This window comes from Mustela nivalis (genome assembly GCF_964662115.1).
Source record: "Mustela nivalis genome assembly, chromosome: 10".
In the NCBI taxonomy this organism is placed as follows: Eukaryota; Metazoa; Chordata; class Mammalia; order Carnivora; family Mustelidae; genus Mustela; species Mustela nivalis.
The window spans coordinates 9,829,098-9,845,993 of NC_139029.1; the positions used below are offsets into that span (position 1 = coordinate 9,829,098).

General features: G+C 53.3%; 1 protein-coding gene across 4 annotated transcripts in view; it reads left to right on the plus strand.

The window, feature by feature from the left end:
* KAZN (kazrin, periplakin interacting protein) overlaps nucleotides 1–15,885 on the plus strand; it is a 1,028,312-nt gene extending 1,012,427 nt beyond the window's left edge. For all 4 annotated transcript variants that reach the window (XM_082685450.1, XM_082685449.1, XM_082685451.1 and 1 more), the window contains 5 exons: nucleotides 3,818–4,049; nucleotides 5,450–5,551; nucleotides 6,126–6,292; nucleotides 10,649–10,766; nucleotides 12,390–15,885. In XM_082685450.1, coding sequence (XP_082541576.1) covers nucleotides 3,818–4,049; nucleotides 5,450–5,551; nucleotides 6,126–6,292; nucleotides 10,649–10,766; nucleotides 12,390–12,554 — 784 coding nt within the window. In that variant the 3' untranslated portion in view covers nucleotides 12,555–15,885. The remainder of the gene's footprint in view (nucleotides 1–3,817; nucleotides 4,050–5,449; nucleotides 5,552–6,125; nucleotides 6,293–10,648; nucleotides 10,767–12,389) is intronic.
* Nucleotides 15,886–16,896: the final 1,011 nt, after the last annotated feature.

Consider the following 16,896-nt stretch of genomic DNA (forward strand, 5'->3'; position numbering starts at 1 on the left):
TTTATCATCCTAACTAGTTTTGGGGATTTTTTTTTTTTTTTTTTTTTTGCTTTTGTTTGGAGAGAGAGAGGGGGGTGGAGGAGGGGCAGAAGGAGAGGGAGAGAGAAAGTCTTAAGCAGGCTCTATGCCCTGTGTGGAGCCTGACGTAGGGCTCGATCTCACAACCCTGAGATCGTGACCTGAGCTAAAATCAAAACTCAGACCCTTCACCCACTGAGCCACCCAGGCATACCCCGCCTCCATCTTAACTGGTTTTAAGTGCACAGTTCATTGCTATAAAGTACATCCACGTTGTTGGGCAGTCATCCTAGCCTTCCATGTCTAGGACCCTCTTCATCTTGGAGAACTGAAACCCTACGCTCATGATAACACAATAAACACGAAGTCCCTGTTCTCTCCTCCCCCCCCTCCCCCGCCATATAATGACGACCACCCTTCTACTTTCTGCCTTTATGGTTTTGACTGCTCTCAGTACCTCATTTAAGTGGAATCACACAGGATTTGTCTTTTGGGGCCCGGCTTACATCACTTAGCATCATGTCTTCAAGAGTCTTCCATGCAGCTCGTGTCAAAACATCCTTCCTTTTTAAAGCTGAATGCATTCCACCGTGTATAGAGAGCAACTTTTGCTTAGCCCCTCCTCTGTTGGTAGATGTTGGCAGCCTCCACATTTTAGCTACTGTGGATAATGCTGCCATGAACGTAGGTGTATTGCTATCTCTTTGAGACCCTGCTTTCAACTCTTTTTTGGTATTTACCCAAAAGTTGAATTGCTGGATCATAAGGTAATTCTATTTTTGACTTTTTGAGGAACCGCCATACTGTTTTCCATGGAGGTTACACCACCTTAGAGCCTCACCCACAGCACACGAGGGTTCTGATTTCACCACACCCCCAACAACAGTTGTTTTCTCGGGTTTTTTTAGCCATACTAATGGGTATGAATTGGTATCTCATTGTAGAGAAATTTGCACTTCCCTAATGATTAGTGACGGGCATCATTTTGTGTGTTTATTGGCCACTCACATGTCTTCTTTGGAGAAATGTCCATTCAAATCTTCCCATTTCCGAATCCAGTGCGTTTCTTTCTTTCTTTTTTTTAATTGTGTCTTCTAGGAGTTCTCCTCTATTCTTTCATGTGGGGGAAGTTTCCATATGTTATTATTTTCTTGCCTCTTGAAAAAATCTCTTCAACATTTCCTGCAGTTTATTCCTCTGATGATAAATTCTCTCAATGTTAGTTGTTTTTTTGAAAAAAAAAAAAAAACTTTTTCCCCCTCTCTCATTTTTAAAGTAATGAATTTTTTTAGAGCAGTTTTAGTTTCACAGCAAAATTGAAAGGAGGGTATAGAGGGTTCCCATATCCCTCCTTCCCTGACTCCAGCACGGCCTCCCCCATCATCCCACCTCCCACCAGATGGAGCGTTTGTCACAGATGAGGAACCCACACCTACGCATCCCAATCACCCAGAGTCCATAGTTTACATAACGGATTGCTCTTGGTGTTGTGCCCTCTGCGGGTTTGGACGAACATGCATTCGTCGCGACAGTATATATGCTGAATAATTTCACTGCCTAAGAAATCCCCTGTGCTCTACCGGCTCATCCTTCCGTCTCCCTAACCCCTGGCAACCACTAATCTTTTGACTGTCTCCATAGTTCTGCCTTTTCCAGAATGTCATATAACGAGAATCATATAGTACGTAGTCTTTTCAGATTGGCTTCTTTCACTTTGTAAGGCGCATTTAAGGTTCCTCCACTGGGAGGTTTTAAACAGAGGAGGGACATGATTGTAGATTAATATTTTTATTATTTTTTAGTTTTTAGTTTTAAAGATTTTATTTATTTGTCAGAGAGAGAGAGGGAGCGAGAGCGAGCACAGGCAGACGGAGTGGCAGGCAGAGACAGAGGGAGAAGCAGGCTCCCTGCCGAGCAAGGAGCCTGATGTGGGACTTGATCCCAGGACGCTGGGATCATGGCCTGAGCCGAAGGCAGCTGCTTAACCAACTGAGCCACCCAGGCGTCCCTAGATTAATATTTTTAAAAGGCCATCTGGCTACTGTGGGTAAAGTGGATGAGAAGGGGCAGGGCCGGCAGGGGGCGATGCAGGGGGAAGTAAGGAGGCAACTGCCGAAATCTATGCCAGAGGTGGTAGGAGCTTGAACCCAGGAAAGGAGAAAAGGGGACAGACATACGGACCAGAGGGACTGATAGACCTGGGGAAGAAGGGGAGAAGAGGGCAGATGGGGACCGGAGCCGGGTGATGGCTGGGGATGGGGAAGAGCTGGGAGAGGGGACATGGAATTTAACTTGGAGCTCATCAAATGTGAGACGTGTGACAGGAGATGCCAAGGCAGCAGGTAGTGAGCAGCAGGGTCTCAGAAGAGAGAAGAAGGGAGAGGTGGCGGTCTTCATTTACAAATGTAACCCAGAGCCGTGGAAATGGTGCCACCAGGGAATGGAGAGTGTGGAGAAGAAGAAAGAAGGGAAGAGCCCAGGAAGGAAGATGTGCCCGTCCTGTGACCGCGGCCCTCCCGAGCACAGCGGTCAGCCGCTGTTCAGTGTGCCCTGGTGGACTGAAGGACAGCGAGGACCCATATAGGAGCACCAGCAGGGGGCGCTGCGGTCCTGGATAAGGGACAGGGACTGGGAGGACTCAGGGGCAGGGAGACCCGTTGGCGGGCAGAGTCCAGGGCGACTCCGAGGTGTCCAGAGTGAGCAGTGGAGAGTGGAAAGGAGGAAGCTGAGTCAGGAGCTGAAGTCCCACTCAAGAGTGGCTGGTGGGGCAGTTCTTAGAGATGGGGGCACAGGGAGGGGCTGGGAAGAGGGTGTGGGGTATTCTATCTGCGGGGAGGGGAAGAATGCCGGTCCTGATCCCAGACCTGGGGAGGAGAGCAGTGTCGCTGTGTAAGCCCATATTTCCCTGTCAAGTCCTGATCCCTTAGTGCCCCCCGCCCCCAACCTGGCGTCCTGCCCGTCATTGCTCAAGTCCCTCCGCAGGTGGGATGCTCTGTTTTCATTCCTTCTGTGAGGCTGCCACCGTGTGGCAATCAGGGAAATGACAGTCTGGGGGACCTGGGACTAGGATCATCCTACCTCTTTCTGCATTGGAGAAATACGGGTTGCGCCCCTACTGTGTGAGCAGCACTGAGACAGGTGTGGGACAGAGAGAAAGCTGAGATAGAGCGGTGAGGAGAGAGGGCTTGAAATAGGCAAAGAGGGGGTTTTAATTCTGATTCCAAGACGTGCCACCGGGTGACTCTGGGCAAGGTCTGAAAGCTTCCTGGTTTGTAGAACGAGGAGAAATGGCCGAGGCCACAGCTGTGCGGGCTTCGGGGATACTGCGGAGGAGTGTGCGGAGGGGACCACACCCAGGGGCAGGTGGGGATGCTGAGGGCTCCTGGATATGTCTCCTCCCTCCGTACTCTCCCTGCTGCTCTGCCACCGTCTCTTTCGACTCCGCGCATCTGAATGGGCTTTCTTCCCTTTTCCCATTCCCTTTGGCTGCCACTCTGGTGATCCCCCTTCTCTTCTTTGGGGATCGCTCTCTGTTTCTCTGTCTGTCTCTCTCTCTCTCCTTCCAATCTCTGCCTCCGCCTCTCTCCCCATCTCCGCTTTGTCTCTTTCTCCCTCTCTGTCTCTCCACTCCATGCTTTTTCCTGCCCATCTCTGAGATTTCTTGGTCCCCCACTTCCCCCCACCCTGTTCTTTTCCATCTCCATCTCTGCCCATCTCTGCCCCATTTCTACCCCACTTCCTCTGTTTCTGCCACCTGTCCCCACCCACCTCTCTCTCTGGCCATGTCTGTCCTCACCAGCCTGTCCAAAGCCGCTGACCTGGACCATCACTGGGTGGCCAAGGCCTGGCTGAATGACATCGGGCTGTCCCAGTACTCTCAGGCCTTCCAAAACCACCTGGTGGACGGGCGAATGCTGCACTCCCTGATGAAACGGGACCTGGAGAAACACCTGAATGTGTCCAAGAAGTTCCACCAGGTCAGCATCCTGCTGGGGATCGAGCTGCTGTACCAAGTGAACTTCAACAGGGAGGTAAGGACCAGAGCAGGCGATGGAGGCATCTTCTACAGCCCTTCTTTCTGCCCCTGGCTCCCACTGTCTGTCCACCCAACTATCTGCCCATCAGGCATCCATCGCACCGAGGTCCACCGACCTCGTCATCCACGCACCCATCCCTCCCCCTCTTCCTTCCTTCTTCCAACAGCTGCTTATTGGGCATGGGTCAGGCCCTGTGTCCTATTCAGGGAAAGTGGGGAACCCTCATTCTCCAAGAGTTTCTCTGCCCATCAGGGAGAACCACAACGAAGCTGATGCCACCATACCATGGAAAGTTGGCCCAATGGGGAAGTCCAGGATTTTATGAAAACCCAAAGGTGCAGCTTCCGGAGGGATCAGGGAGAGCTTCCCTGAGGTCGTGACAGCTGGCCTGAGACCTAAGAGAGGAATTCCAGGCATCAGTCAGCAGGAGATGTGAGGGAAAAGCAACCTAGCAGAGGGAACAGCATGAGCAAAGGCCCAGAGGACAGACTATGGGGTCCCAGTGTTTGGTCTAAGGCAGGGGAAGTGAACAGGGAGAACAGGGAGGCCAGCGAGGTGACCAGGGACCAGGGGGAGAGTCAGGGTTTGGGCTCTGACTGCCCCTTTGATTCTGAGCCCTGCCAAGTCAGACAGCATGGGGCACCTGCTTCAGCTCCCCTGGGACCCAAATATTCCCAAGGCCGCTGGGCCCTGCAGGGCAGAGACTATCCAGATGGCTTTGTTTTCTTAAAGTGAGGTCAGAGCACAAGCCCCTCAGGGTCAGGAGGAGCGGCACAGAGGAGGGATCTGTCTGGCTCTTCAGTCCTTCTCACACACACCCCGCAGGGCCCTGGGCACCAGAAGTAGTAAGGTGCGGGCTCTGCCCCCGCCCCCAGCCCCGGAACCGCAGTCTGGTGAAGGAGGGAGACCTGCCAGCAGATCGTGACAGTGAAGCTTGGAAATGGGCACGGCACGTGGGGGCTGGAGGCGGGGAGCCCTTTATCTGGAGGCCAGTCCCCCAGGGAGGCTGGCGAAAGGGGACCAGGCTGATCCCTCCACATGGTACTGAGGTGATGTTTTGTTGGTGACGCTCATTGTCCCCGGGGGCTGGGTGCACCCACAGAAGTCAGCCCTTCATGGAAGACCCGCATTGTTGGGCCCCTACTCCATGTCAGGAAAGTGGGGTGTCTGGGTCGTACAAACTAGGCAGCAGCTGGGTCTCACCCAGCCCTTCGCCCCCAGAAGCAGGCTTCTCCCCATTTCCCAGAATGAAAGGCCAAGCCCCAGACTGACGTGGCCAGAGGAGCCAGTGCTCGCCGGCCAGAACTCCCCCAGCACCATGGATGCTTGCTCTTTGGGACCCCATGCGTGTTCCCCCACCCCCAACTGACCCACTGTCTCCCCACCCCCACAAGGCCCTCCAGGAGCGCCGCGCCCGCTGCGAGACACAGAACATAGACCCCGTGGTCTGGACCAACCAGCGGGTGCTCAAGTGGGTGCGGGACATTGACCTGAAGGTGAGGGTCTGGCGGGCGGGGGGTGGGCTGGAGCGGCTCGCAGGCATCTGTAAATCCCATGCATGTTTGTGTGTCCGTTTTCTGTAAGCCAGTGTTATCGCCCAAGCGGGCGAGAATGCCTGCCTCCTGTCGCTCAAGAAGAGGGAGCGCTCACCCCACCCCTGCACCAGGACCCCATTCATGAAGGCTTTCCCATAGCAGGGGTGGAGAGGCTGGGCTGTCCTCTGAAGCAGGGCTGGGCGAATCCAGGCCCATCTCATTGGACAAATATTTATGGGCTGCCTGGCAAGATCTGGGGTTACGTCAGTGACAAAGTAGTCTTGGTCCTCATGGCCCTAAAAGAGTGGGGGCATTCCCCCTCCGGCTTATACTGCCTTATACTACCCAGTCCCTAAGGGGACAAGACCTTGCTATGGGGGGCATGTCCCTGCCTAGAGCAGGGCAGCTCCTCAGGACACCTCGGGATGACAGGGTGGCCCTCTCAGCCTCAGAGAGCAGGACACCAGGGCAGACCTGTCAAGCTAACAGGGCAGCCCCCCACTGCAGCCTGACCATCCCCGTGCCTTGCCCTCAGGAGTATGCGGACAACCTGACCAACAGTGGCATCCACGGTGCTGTGTTGGTGCTGGAGCCCACGTTCAACGCCGAGGCCATGGCTACCGCCCTGGGCATCCCCAGTGGGAAGCACATCCTCCGAAGGCACCTGGCAGAGGAGATGAGCGCTGTCTTCCACCCAGCCACGTGAGTGTGGGCTGCTGGCTCCCACTCTGGGGCCCCGGAAGCCGGTGATCCTGACCTTCCCCGGCTCCCGCCCTTCCTGGATCCCACTACTTCCCTACAACACAGTGGCCTCCTTCTACAAATCAGGAAACAGAGGCTCCAAGAAGCAAAGTGCTTGAGCCTGAAGGTCACAGTTGAAAAAGAGGTGGCCACTCCAGGCAGGGAGAGCTGTGGAGACAGAGGTTTGGAGGCAGGAGTGAGGATACTAAAGGTGCTGATGGTCCCAGTGAGCTGGCCACGTCAGCCTGCTGATCCCAGTCTCCTCATTGGAAAATTGGCCAGAGGAAAAGCACCTGGACAGACAGATTAGATGCCCTCCTAGTGGACTCTCTCCTTAAAATAATTGCAGTTAAGCTAAAGTCACCATTTAGTGGACACTTGCTGTGGGCACTAATTTCATTCTCATGACAAGACCAAGAAATTGGTGTCACTATCCCTCCTTTATAGATGGAAACATCTCATTTGAAGGGGGCCAAAGTACTTGCCCAAGGTCACACAGCTAATAAGGAGCTGAGCCCAGATTTGTCCTTTGCTCTATTAATATGACATATTACATTGGCTTTCATAACATTGAGCCAACCTTGCATTCCTAGGATAAATCCCACTTGGTCCTTTTTACATGTTGCTGGACTAGGTGTGCTAGCATTTTGATGAGGATTTTTTACACCTGTATTTGTAAAGGATGTTGGTCTGCAGGTACTTTTTCTTGTGATATTTTTACGTGGTTTTGGTATCAGAGTAATACTGGCCTCATAGGATGAGTTAGGAAGTATTTCCCCTTTCTTTCTTCCTTCCTTCCTTCCTTCCTTCCTTTCTTTCTTTCTTTCTTTCTTTCTTTCTTTCTTTCTTTCTTTCTTTCTTTCTTGAAAGTGTGTGAAGGATTGGTGTCATTATTCCTTAAACATTTGGTAAAATTCACTGGTGAAACCACATTCCTTTCTTTGTAGAAAGTTGGGTTTTTTCCCCCCTACTTCAATTTTGTTATAAATATGTTCAGATTTTCTATTTCTTCTTGAATCAGTTTGAATAGTTTATATCTTCCTAGAAATTTGTGTTTCATCTAGGTTAGCTAATTGGTTGGCATAAAATTGTTTATTTATTATTTTTAATTTTTTAATTTTAAAAATATTTTATTTATTTATTTGACAGAGAGAGAGAGAGAGAGAGATCACAAGTAGGCAGAGAGGCAGGCAGAAAGGGGGGGTAGGAAGCAGGCTCCCTGTTCAGCAGAGAACCTGATGCAGGGCTCAATCCCAGAACCCTGAGATCATGACCTGAGCCAAAGGCAGAGGCTTAACCCACTGAGCCACCCAGATGCCCCCATACAGTTGGTTTTATAATCATTTCCCTATAATCTCTTATTTCTGTAGAACTGGTAGGGCTGTCTCCTCTCTCATTCCTGGTTTCAATCATTTGAGTCCCTCTGTAATCTCCATCAGTCTAGCTAAAGCTTTGTCCATTTTGTTGAGCTCACATTTGAATCTGAGGCTCTCTGAGTCAGAACCCTGAGTGCTGAACCCCCAAACCACATGAAGCCTCAGGAAGCAGCTGGGCCACACCCCATGTTATACAGAAACTGAAGCTTGGTGGAGGCGGCAAGGATTGTGCATCTGTGGCAATGATCCAAAAGTCTTGAACTGCTCTTCCCTGTCGGTAGGCTGATATCCAAGAGATTCTCAGAGTGAGAGCCACAGATCCCAATAGCAAAATCATTGGTGGGGATCTGCCCAAACTCAGATCTATAGGACCAGTATTTCCTGGGAGAGCCCAGGAAGCTACATTTCGGGCATTTTTAAGTATGGAGACCAGAGTTTGACAAGAACCCTAGTCCATGAGCCATGATGCAACAGGTTCAGGAAAGTGGCTTTTCTCCTAAGAATTGTCCATCTTCCTTGACCCCCATCTGGCGCCGTGTGACCTGTAATGGCCTTAATATATTCTGAGCCCTGGACAGGCAGCACTAGCTAAAGATTAGCAGGCATTCGTGTGTCTGATTAAACCCTTGACCACGCCTAAGGTCACACGTGCATTAAGGACCATCTAGAATTCATGCGTGAGCCCTGGGGAAGTTTCTCGTGGGGCACAAATAGGGTGGGTTCTTATGCTGTTGGGAGGCCAGGGATTCCCTTAGGAATGACATGAAAGCAATCCTTCCAATAAGAGGATAAGGAAGTGGAAATTGGACTTGGTCCTCCTCCTCATTTTACAGACGAGGGGTCTGAGCTGGTCAGCCAGGGCACCGAGAGGCAGTGTCTATCCATGGCCCAGGTGTCAGTTCTCCTCAGAGCCCTTTGCTGAGAACTTGCCACAGGCCATGGGAAGAGATCTCAGTCAACTCAGGGGAAACAGAACTTCATGAGTTCCTAAGAAATTTTAGAGACCATCCCTGTTGGCACCAAGAGTCCCCTGCTAAGCAAAACACCAGTAGAGACAGTGATCTCCGGGCTTGGTTAATATCACCTCAGTACTTAATCACATGCCTGGGGATTATATTAACCAGGTTCTTCAGGCTTTGCCCCCAGGACGTCTCTGCAGCAGTCCAAGCAGTAAAGATGCCCTGCCCTCTTGCTCCCCCTCCTTCTGTTGCTGACTTCAGCTTTCCTGAGAGAGAGGGAGCAGGGCCAGTGGTGCTGGCCCTTTAAGGCGAGTCCTTCCAGAATGCTCTGATGGGGCGGAAAGATTCAGATGGAGAAACATCCCTGACCATTGAATAGCTATCAAGAGCTAACCCAAGACTCCATCCCAGGATGAATCCAAGGCTTGGAGCCTGATAGGGCAACACAGTGCATAAAGCAATTGGGAAAGGAACGCAGGTACGGTGAGGCGCCCAACAATATTATCAATGATTTTTCCAAACCCACTACCAGCGCCTCCCTTTCTTCCACCACAGGGGAAATGGCTGGAAAATGGGTTCAGATCCGGGCTGTGCTGCTTTCTCCTGTATTAGACACAAACCAGTGACTTCAAGCCTCTGAACCTCAGTCTCTCATCTGTAATATGGGAACATGTCCTCCCTTCCCGGCGGCTTTGTTAGCAGGATTCCGGGAGGCAAACTGTAGGCAGTGCTCCTGACACAGAACCCGCCCCCGCCAAACAACTGATAGTTCACGCCTCCCGGCTTCACACACGCATCGGAGTGTCTCCGTGACGTGCTTTCCTCTGGAACTGGTTCCGTGGGGCCCTCCTTTCTGTTGATGGGCTTGTTCCAGCTTTCTCCTTAGCATTTCAGTGAGGAAGAACCATTCCTCCGTGAGCTCTGACAGACTCTGCCGTCAAGCACTCAGAATAAGACACCTTGTCATATCTCCCACCTCCGTGGCTGGCAGGCTTCCCAAGTTACAGATTGGGGGAGGGGGACAGGGGTGCTCCCAATGGGGGAAGGAACACACTGAGATATTCAGGCACCCATGAGAAGGTGATGTGTTATGACGTTCTGCCCACCCAACCCCTGGCAGTGATTGAAATGTGAGCCTAGGGAGCAGGTGCTGGGGTGGTTCAGGGGTGGTCCCGTGTAATACGGGGGACAGAGCAGGGCCTTCAAGGGCTCAATTCTGGCTCCTCCTTCATCATCTGTGTGATTTTAGGCAAGAAACTTGCCCCCTCTGAGCCTCAGTTCCGCCAACTTGAAATGAGGATAATCACCCCTTCTCAGGGTTTCTGGAAGGGTTCAAGGACCTCAACTCTGTCCTTACAGCGAGAAAGTAGGCTACGACAACATGTAAACTAATGGGCATGGCGGGGTTCCAATAAAACTTTATTGGCAAAGTCAGTGGGCTGGCTGCAGGTTGCAGTTCTCCGAATCCTAGTCTAACAGAAGCCTTTGATGCTTTGACGCAAGGAGCAGTGGGGTCGCTTCAGGCACTAAGTCAGTGGTGGGGGCAGGGGGTGCAGATTTCAAATGCAGAGTGGGGGAGATTTTCCTGATGCTTCTCAAGTCATACCAGTGAGCTCAAATGGGGGGATTCGCCCATCTAGTCCTCCCTTTCCTGGGAAAGTTTGTAGCACGCTGGAGGGGGAAGAACATGACCTTGCAGTCTCAGAGACTTGGGTTCAGGTCCTGGCTCTGCCGCTCCCAGCTGGGTAATCCTGGACAAATCGCTTAACCTCTCTGGGCCTCCCCCCCGCACCACGCCCCCCCACCGCGTGCCCCAACTGTCATGCAGGGACGCTGTGAGGATTGCATTCAGCAAACGTTGAGCATGTGGGGCCACGCAGGAGGTCCACAGTAAATCACAGCAGTTATGGTCATTGTCACCCATGGGAGAGTGTGTGTCTCTTGGGAGGGCTGTAGCTGACTCAGTCTGGGTCTCTCTCTAGCTCCTCAGGCATCCGGGAGGCTGAGCGTTTCGGGACACCCCCAGGGAGGGCCTCCAGCATCACGCGGGCAGGGAAGGAGGAGAACAGCGGTGGCGGTATCAAGTACAAGGCTGGCCGGGTAAGTCACTGGATGCCTTCGCCTGTGAGTCCTACAGCCCGGGGGAGGTCTTGTTGTCATCTGGGCCCATACTGTCCCCTCCTAGCTCCTCTTTGGCCTGTGGAGGAGGACCAAAGGGCCAGGTCACAGGTGCAACCAGGAGGGAGGAAGTCACCATCAGATGACCTGCATGATGCTTAAGCCCCATCCCCAACCCCCACCCCCCAACCTCCACTCCCCCCAAACCCTGCACTCTGCCCAGGCTTAGAGTAGCATCTGGAAGCGTGGGTCTCACCTGCCTGCATCAGGATCACCTGGGCAGCTGCTTTACAGGACGTTTTGGGACCCACCTGGGTCTCAAAGCCAAGGCTCTGGGGTGAGGGGGAGCCCTCGCTGCAGCCAAAGTTTTGAACTTCAGCGACCCAACTGACAGCCACAGAGTAGCCTCCGGTCTATGAGAGGGCGCGCAGTTTGCCTCTCTCTGTTTACCCAGACTCAGACTGGGTAAAGCATGAAGGTACAGACGGGAGAAGTGGATAATCCAAAATCCTCCTGTTCATTAGGCAAACATTTTTTGGGTACTGATGGGGTTTGAGGCACCATCCTGAGCGCGAATGGGGAATGCATGAGTAAACCCCCACCATACTCTCGGGCGAGCTCAGTCTAGACCATGCAGTCTTGAATGGGGTAGAAATTGGTTCCTAGGGGGAGAGGCAAACCCCTCACCCTTTCTCTCTATGAGGAACAGGTATATATACAGGACATGAACAGAAGCACAGTGTCTTTGGTGTGAAAATTTCATGGTGGGGGGGTGTGAGTAGGGGGAAAATATCTTAAAAGTCTCCTTTTTTAAGGTGGCAACACTGACCAAAAGGTTGAGGACCAGTGGTCTGGAAACAAAAGCAGTCAGGGACATGAAGAGTTACAAAGCGCTGTCTGGATTATTAGCATAGAGAGATGTTCACAATAAGAGAAAAATCTGTCTGGGAGCCTGGTGCGTCTTACAATAGTAGCTACCCTTTGCTAGTACCTCGCTGTGTGCTTTACAGGTCTGATTTCTACTCTTCACGACTACTCCGAGAGAAAGGAATCGCTATTCCCCCTTGAAAACTGAGAAAATGGAGGCTCAGAGAGGGCAAGCCACGGGTCCAGGGTCACACAGCTGGAAAGTGACAGAGCAGGGATCCACACTCCGGTTTGTGGGCCTCCAAAATACATGCTCTTTCTGCCACACCAGGAGGTGCTAGAATATTTCTTCCTGACCCAGGAACACGGTCAGACTTCACGCCCAGGCTCAGACATGCTCACTTCTCCATCGTATCCATTCTCAACTCTCCTCCTGCTGAGGAGGGAGATGGGAGGCTTTTGAGGATAATCAAAAAGACTGTATCTGTCCTCACCCTTAGCAACTTACCAGTTCCTTCAGTTGGGAACATGAAGCTCCCTCGTAAGGTTAGCTCACAAAACCCTCTTGGTGTCTCTGAGCAGCAGAGGAGGATTACTAATAGGAGCACAGAGAGGTTAGACAAGTTGCTTAAGGTCACACAGCAATTAGAACGGGGGACCCCTGCATTCCCCAGATCCAAAACACTCAATTCCTCTTCTCTTCTCCCCACTGCTTCTTCTCGTTTTCTCTCCTCTCAGCTGCCCCTGGGGAAGATAGGAAGGGGCTTCAGCAACAAAGACCCCGACTTTCATGATGACTATGGCTCTCTTCAAAATGAAGACTGTGGAGATGATGACCCCCAGGGCAGGTCAGAGCAGTGCCGTCTGGAAGGCTACAACGGCCTCGAGGTCACCAACGTGTAAGGAATGGATTCTCCGCCAGACCCAGCATGAACACACCCACCGAGGACGAGTATCCAGATGCTGTCTCCACTGTACATAGGGACCGCGGGCCAAGGATACTCCTCTACTCCTGGGCAAAACCCCAGCAGACGGGAGCTCCAGGGAACAAGGTGGCTCCAGTCTGCCTGTCTCGAGCAGGCTGTGGACCTTCCAGCTCGGTGGAAGGACCTGTCGACCCAGCCTCTCTGTAACCCAGGCTCCGCCTCAGAGCAACTGTCAGCCAGTGAGCAGTCCAGGCGGTCCCTGGAGCCTTGAACGGAGCTGCCAAGAGGGAAGGAGGCCGGCGGTTCCCCAAAACACCCTTCCAGAAGGAGCAGGCGCGACTCCAATCAGACACGCAGAGCCCAGCACTGGCAGTGTAAGGAGCCAGCAAAGCCTGAGGCTGACCAATGGGCCCTTCTGGCCAGCCTGGGGGACCTCTTGGCTCCAGTCCCCGTATCCCCGATGACCGAGAACTCCGGTTCTGACTTGGGTCACTGAATCTCTCTTGGGAGAACGCAAAATGGGATGGTCATTCCCTTCCATCCTAAAAGCCGTGTGTCACACGGGGTGGACACGTAGAACGGCTGTTTGCCTTCTCCTCTCATGAGTGGCTGCTCTGGGCAGGTGGAGGCAGGTGGGTGATCAGGGAGGGGTGGGGCTTAGCAGCAAAGTTTCCAGGAAATGCAGATTTCCTGTCATTGGGATAAAGGATATCCTGAGGATAGGACCAGGGATGATGGACTCAGATCAGTGACAACCAGCTATGACCGTGGGCTTGGGATTGGAAGCAGGGAAATGCTTGTCACTGTTGACCCAACAACGGTGACACTTGGTTGTGACGTCTCAGTCACCTGAAACAGGTGTGCTTCCCAGCACCCTCCCTGAGACGAACCTTGCAGAGCAAAGTCATGAAGGTGGTGGACGGAACCCCCAGCCCTTTGCCTGACTCTGCCACTGTTCTGCTGTGTGACTTCTTCCCGGTGGCCTCACCTCTCTGTGCCTCAACGTCTTCATCTACAATACTCCTGGCTCCCTTCCAGGGACGTCATGAGAATTAACACTTGCTAATGTCTGTAACACACTTTGTAACCTCTCAGGAGACAGGTGGGAAAGTATGGGGACAGAGGAAGCGCCCAATTTCCCATTCACGACGCAGAACAGACATTGAACGGGTCCTCTGCAGCTGTGTTCTGGTTGGGGCCATGTGCAAAAGGAGGACAAGGAATGCCTACCATTCAGACTCTCTAGAGCCCCCAGTAGGGCTTGACCAAAGAGAGAGGGGAAAAGCCTACGTTATACCACCCTGGAAAACCAGTCTGATTCATGTGTTCGGGCTTGAGCCTGCTGACCTTGGCGCTGAGTGATTTGGGAGGACCAAGATGCATTGGGTTTCTACTGATGCTTGAGTTGTCAGAATCATCTGGGGGGATCACAACACTGAAGCCATTCGCCCAAGAGTCACGAGAGGTCTGAATTTCCAAGACTCGGACAGGTAAGTATCCGCCTCTGAGAACCATCAAAGCCCACATTCTTCAACCCAATGAACTGTTCGCCCTCCTAGGAAAAGCCTCCACCAAGGCGTGATGAACTTGAGAATGACTCCTCCCCAGGGCCGACGACCATGCTTTTTTCTCTGACCTTAAGATAAGCACAGCTTCTCTTGCCCCTGGAAACCAAACGCCTGGCTGGTGGACAGGTGGATGGCCCCTGCCGTTCGTCTGAATGTTTAGCCTCCGAGGGTCACATCTCCGACTCCAGGGCCTGAGGGAGAAGCTCCGGTATCTACCTTAGCTTTGCTGGGGTTCCGAACCCCAGGATCCGCATGACATGCAGACGCACAAGGCGCCTGAAGATGCAGAGCCCACAGCCAGGATGGGGTGGGGGGGCTCCCCTCTAACCTGATGCCTCAGGTCCCTCCCAAGCCAGCATCCAGGCTGGGCGACCCGGGACCCCAGGATCTGCCTCTTTCAAGCCAGGCGGGAAATGACTGCCACGGGGTGAGGAAAGGGGGCACAAGGGGGCCCGCGTGCAGCTCTGAAGCTTTAAAGCCAACGTTGGCCCGAGTTGTCAGACATGAAGCTGACGCTTCCCTCCCCCATTCATTCCCATAGGGGATAGGATGGGCAAGTGGACAATTTGGGGGGTCACTGGCGGGATGGCCTTGCCCCCCCGCCACAATTTGCAGCATCAGACCAGCAGGTCTGGGGCAACACGAGCAACGTTGAAAGCACCTTCCAGGCCCAGTGGTACATTCTTTCCCAGCCCACGGCCCCATCCTTCGCAGCCAGAGGAGCATTTGGAACCGGCTTTTCCCACAAGGACAGGTCGGCTGATAAACGAACAACCTCCACACACAGTCAAATCCGGTGGCCTTTGTCTGCTGAAGAGAAAACCCCAAACGTCCGCTCTGCTTCAGGGGTGGGCAGGACTGAGCGGAGAGATTCTGGGAGCAATCGGACTCCGGCTGGCAGAGCGGCCACGGACGGAACAGTGACCCGCCGCCGCCTGTCCACAGGGCCCGAGGTGTGGTCTTAGGGCTTCCAGACCTGGGAATGCTTCTTGGAGAGGTGTCCTCAGTGCGCACGGGTACTAGCCCCTTTAAAAGAGGTAGTTGGTGCCAGAGGTTGGGGAGAACCAGAGTAAGCAGAGGCATCCCGTATTTCTGCAAGAAGCTAGGGACCCGAGCCCTCGGAAGGCACCTGCCCGGCAGACTCTGAGCCTTTCTCCTAAAAACCTGTCATCAGGGCCCAGGCTATAAGAGGCAGGAAGAAGCTGCAAGAAAACCTGGACCAGATGCGGGAGAAGGGAAGGGGCCTCTGCACGGCCCAGCCGGCATGGAAGGGGCCCGGGGAGGGAGAGCGCAGAACAGGGACCCCACATCTTGAGGTCCCTCAGCAGGGCTCCATGTGGTCGAACGGGAAGATTCGGCAGGACGAGATTAGGGTATCTGCTGTGGGGGACCCCGGAACCCTCTATGGATCCAAGCCTAGCCCTCCCACCATCTGGCAAAAAGCATATGTCCGGGCACTGTCTCTTCTACGCTGCTCTCCCAGGCTCCAGCGGGCTCCCAGCGGCGGAGGAGCGAAAAGCCAGCGGACACAGCAGCTTCCGAAGCCAGCATTATTGCCAATGGCTGGCTGGCAAGAAGAACTTCCCAACACAGAGGCAGCTTGTGGCTGCACAGAGGACGAGTTATCCGTGAGCAGAGATGATGCCCCTGGCCTTTCCGTGCCTGGTCACGGCCCCGTGTCTTCCCAGGAGTGAATTTTAACCCCGTAACAATAAATACTACTGCACAGCGCTTTACTGATCAGGTAGCCTTTTTCTCTCCTTTAATCTTACCAACAGCCGCTTTGAGAGAGGAGATTACCAACCCATTTCCTAGATGGGGAAACTGAGGTTGGGGAGGTGGAGGAGTTTCCCAGCTCCAAAAAAGCTAAGAATTCCCAAGGCAGGGACTCAGGAAGCCCTCTGCTTCCCCACCCCCGGGTCGTCTGACCCCCCTATGCGATTCCCACCACCCCCATGTCGGGGGTCCACCCCTTCCCCTGCCTCCCAGGGCAGGACCTACTTCACCTGGTGACATCACCCCAAGTGGAGTTCAGATGCGCTCTGTCCTGCTGGAAAAGGCTGGGGCCTGCCCTCCCGGTGCCAGGAGGGAAGCATCTGACATGTGACCCCGCCCTTAGCATCAGCCACTTGCCCGTGTCACTCATCCCAGGGTACTCGTTTTCAGCTCAGGCTGCCATGACAAACATCACATACCGGAGGGCTGACACAACAGACATTTGTTTTTCCCAGTTCAGAGGCTGGGCGTCCAAGATCCAGGGGCCAACTGATCCTGCTCTTGGGCCCTCTTCCCAGCTCGCAGAAGCTCACCCGTGGCCAGGGGGACTGAGCACAGACAGCGGTAACGTGATGGAAGGGTGGGGGCTCCCAGAGGACCTATGAACTGAATCCTAAGTTCTGAGGAGCCAGCCCTGCTAAGACCCCGGGGAAGAACATTCCAGGCAGTCAGAACTAAGCTGGGTGCTGAGGATATAGTGGTGAATGAAGTCCGGCCCAGCCACTGCTATTGCAGACCTTCCAGTCCAGCGAGGAAAAAAAACACAATAAAATACTCCTCGAGCAATGGGAGAGTGTAACCACGACCAGTCTTGAGAGCAGAGGTAGCTGGTAGTTGGGAGGGCTTATCACATGGGCATTTACTGTAATCAAGAGGAGGTGAGGCCTGGAGAGAGGAGAGTTCAGCAGGTGAAGAGGAAAGGGAAAAGGATTCTAGAGAGTGGGGGCAGCATGTGCAAAGGTCCTGTGGTAGGAG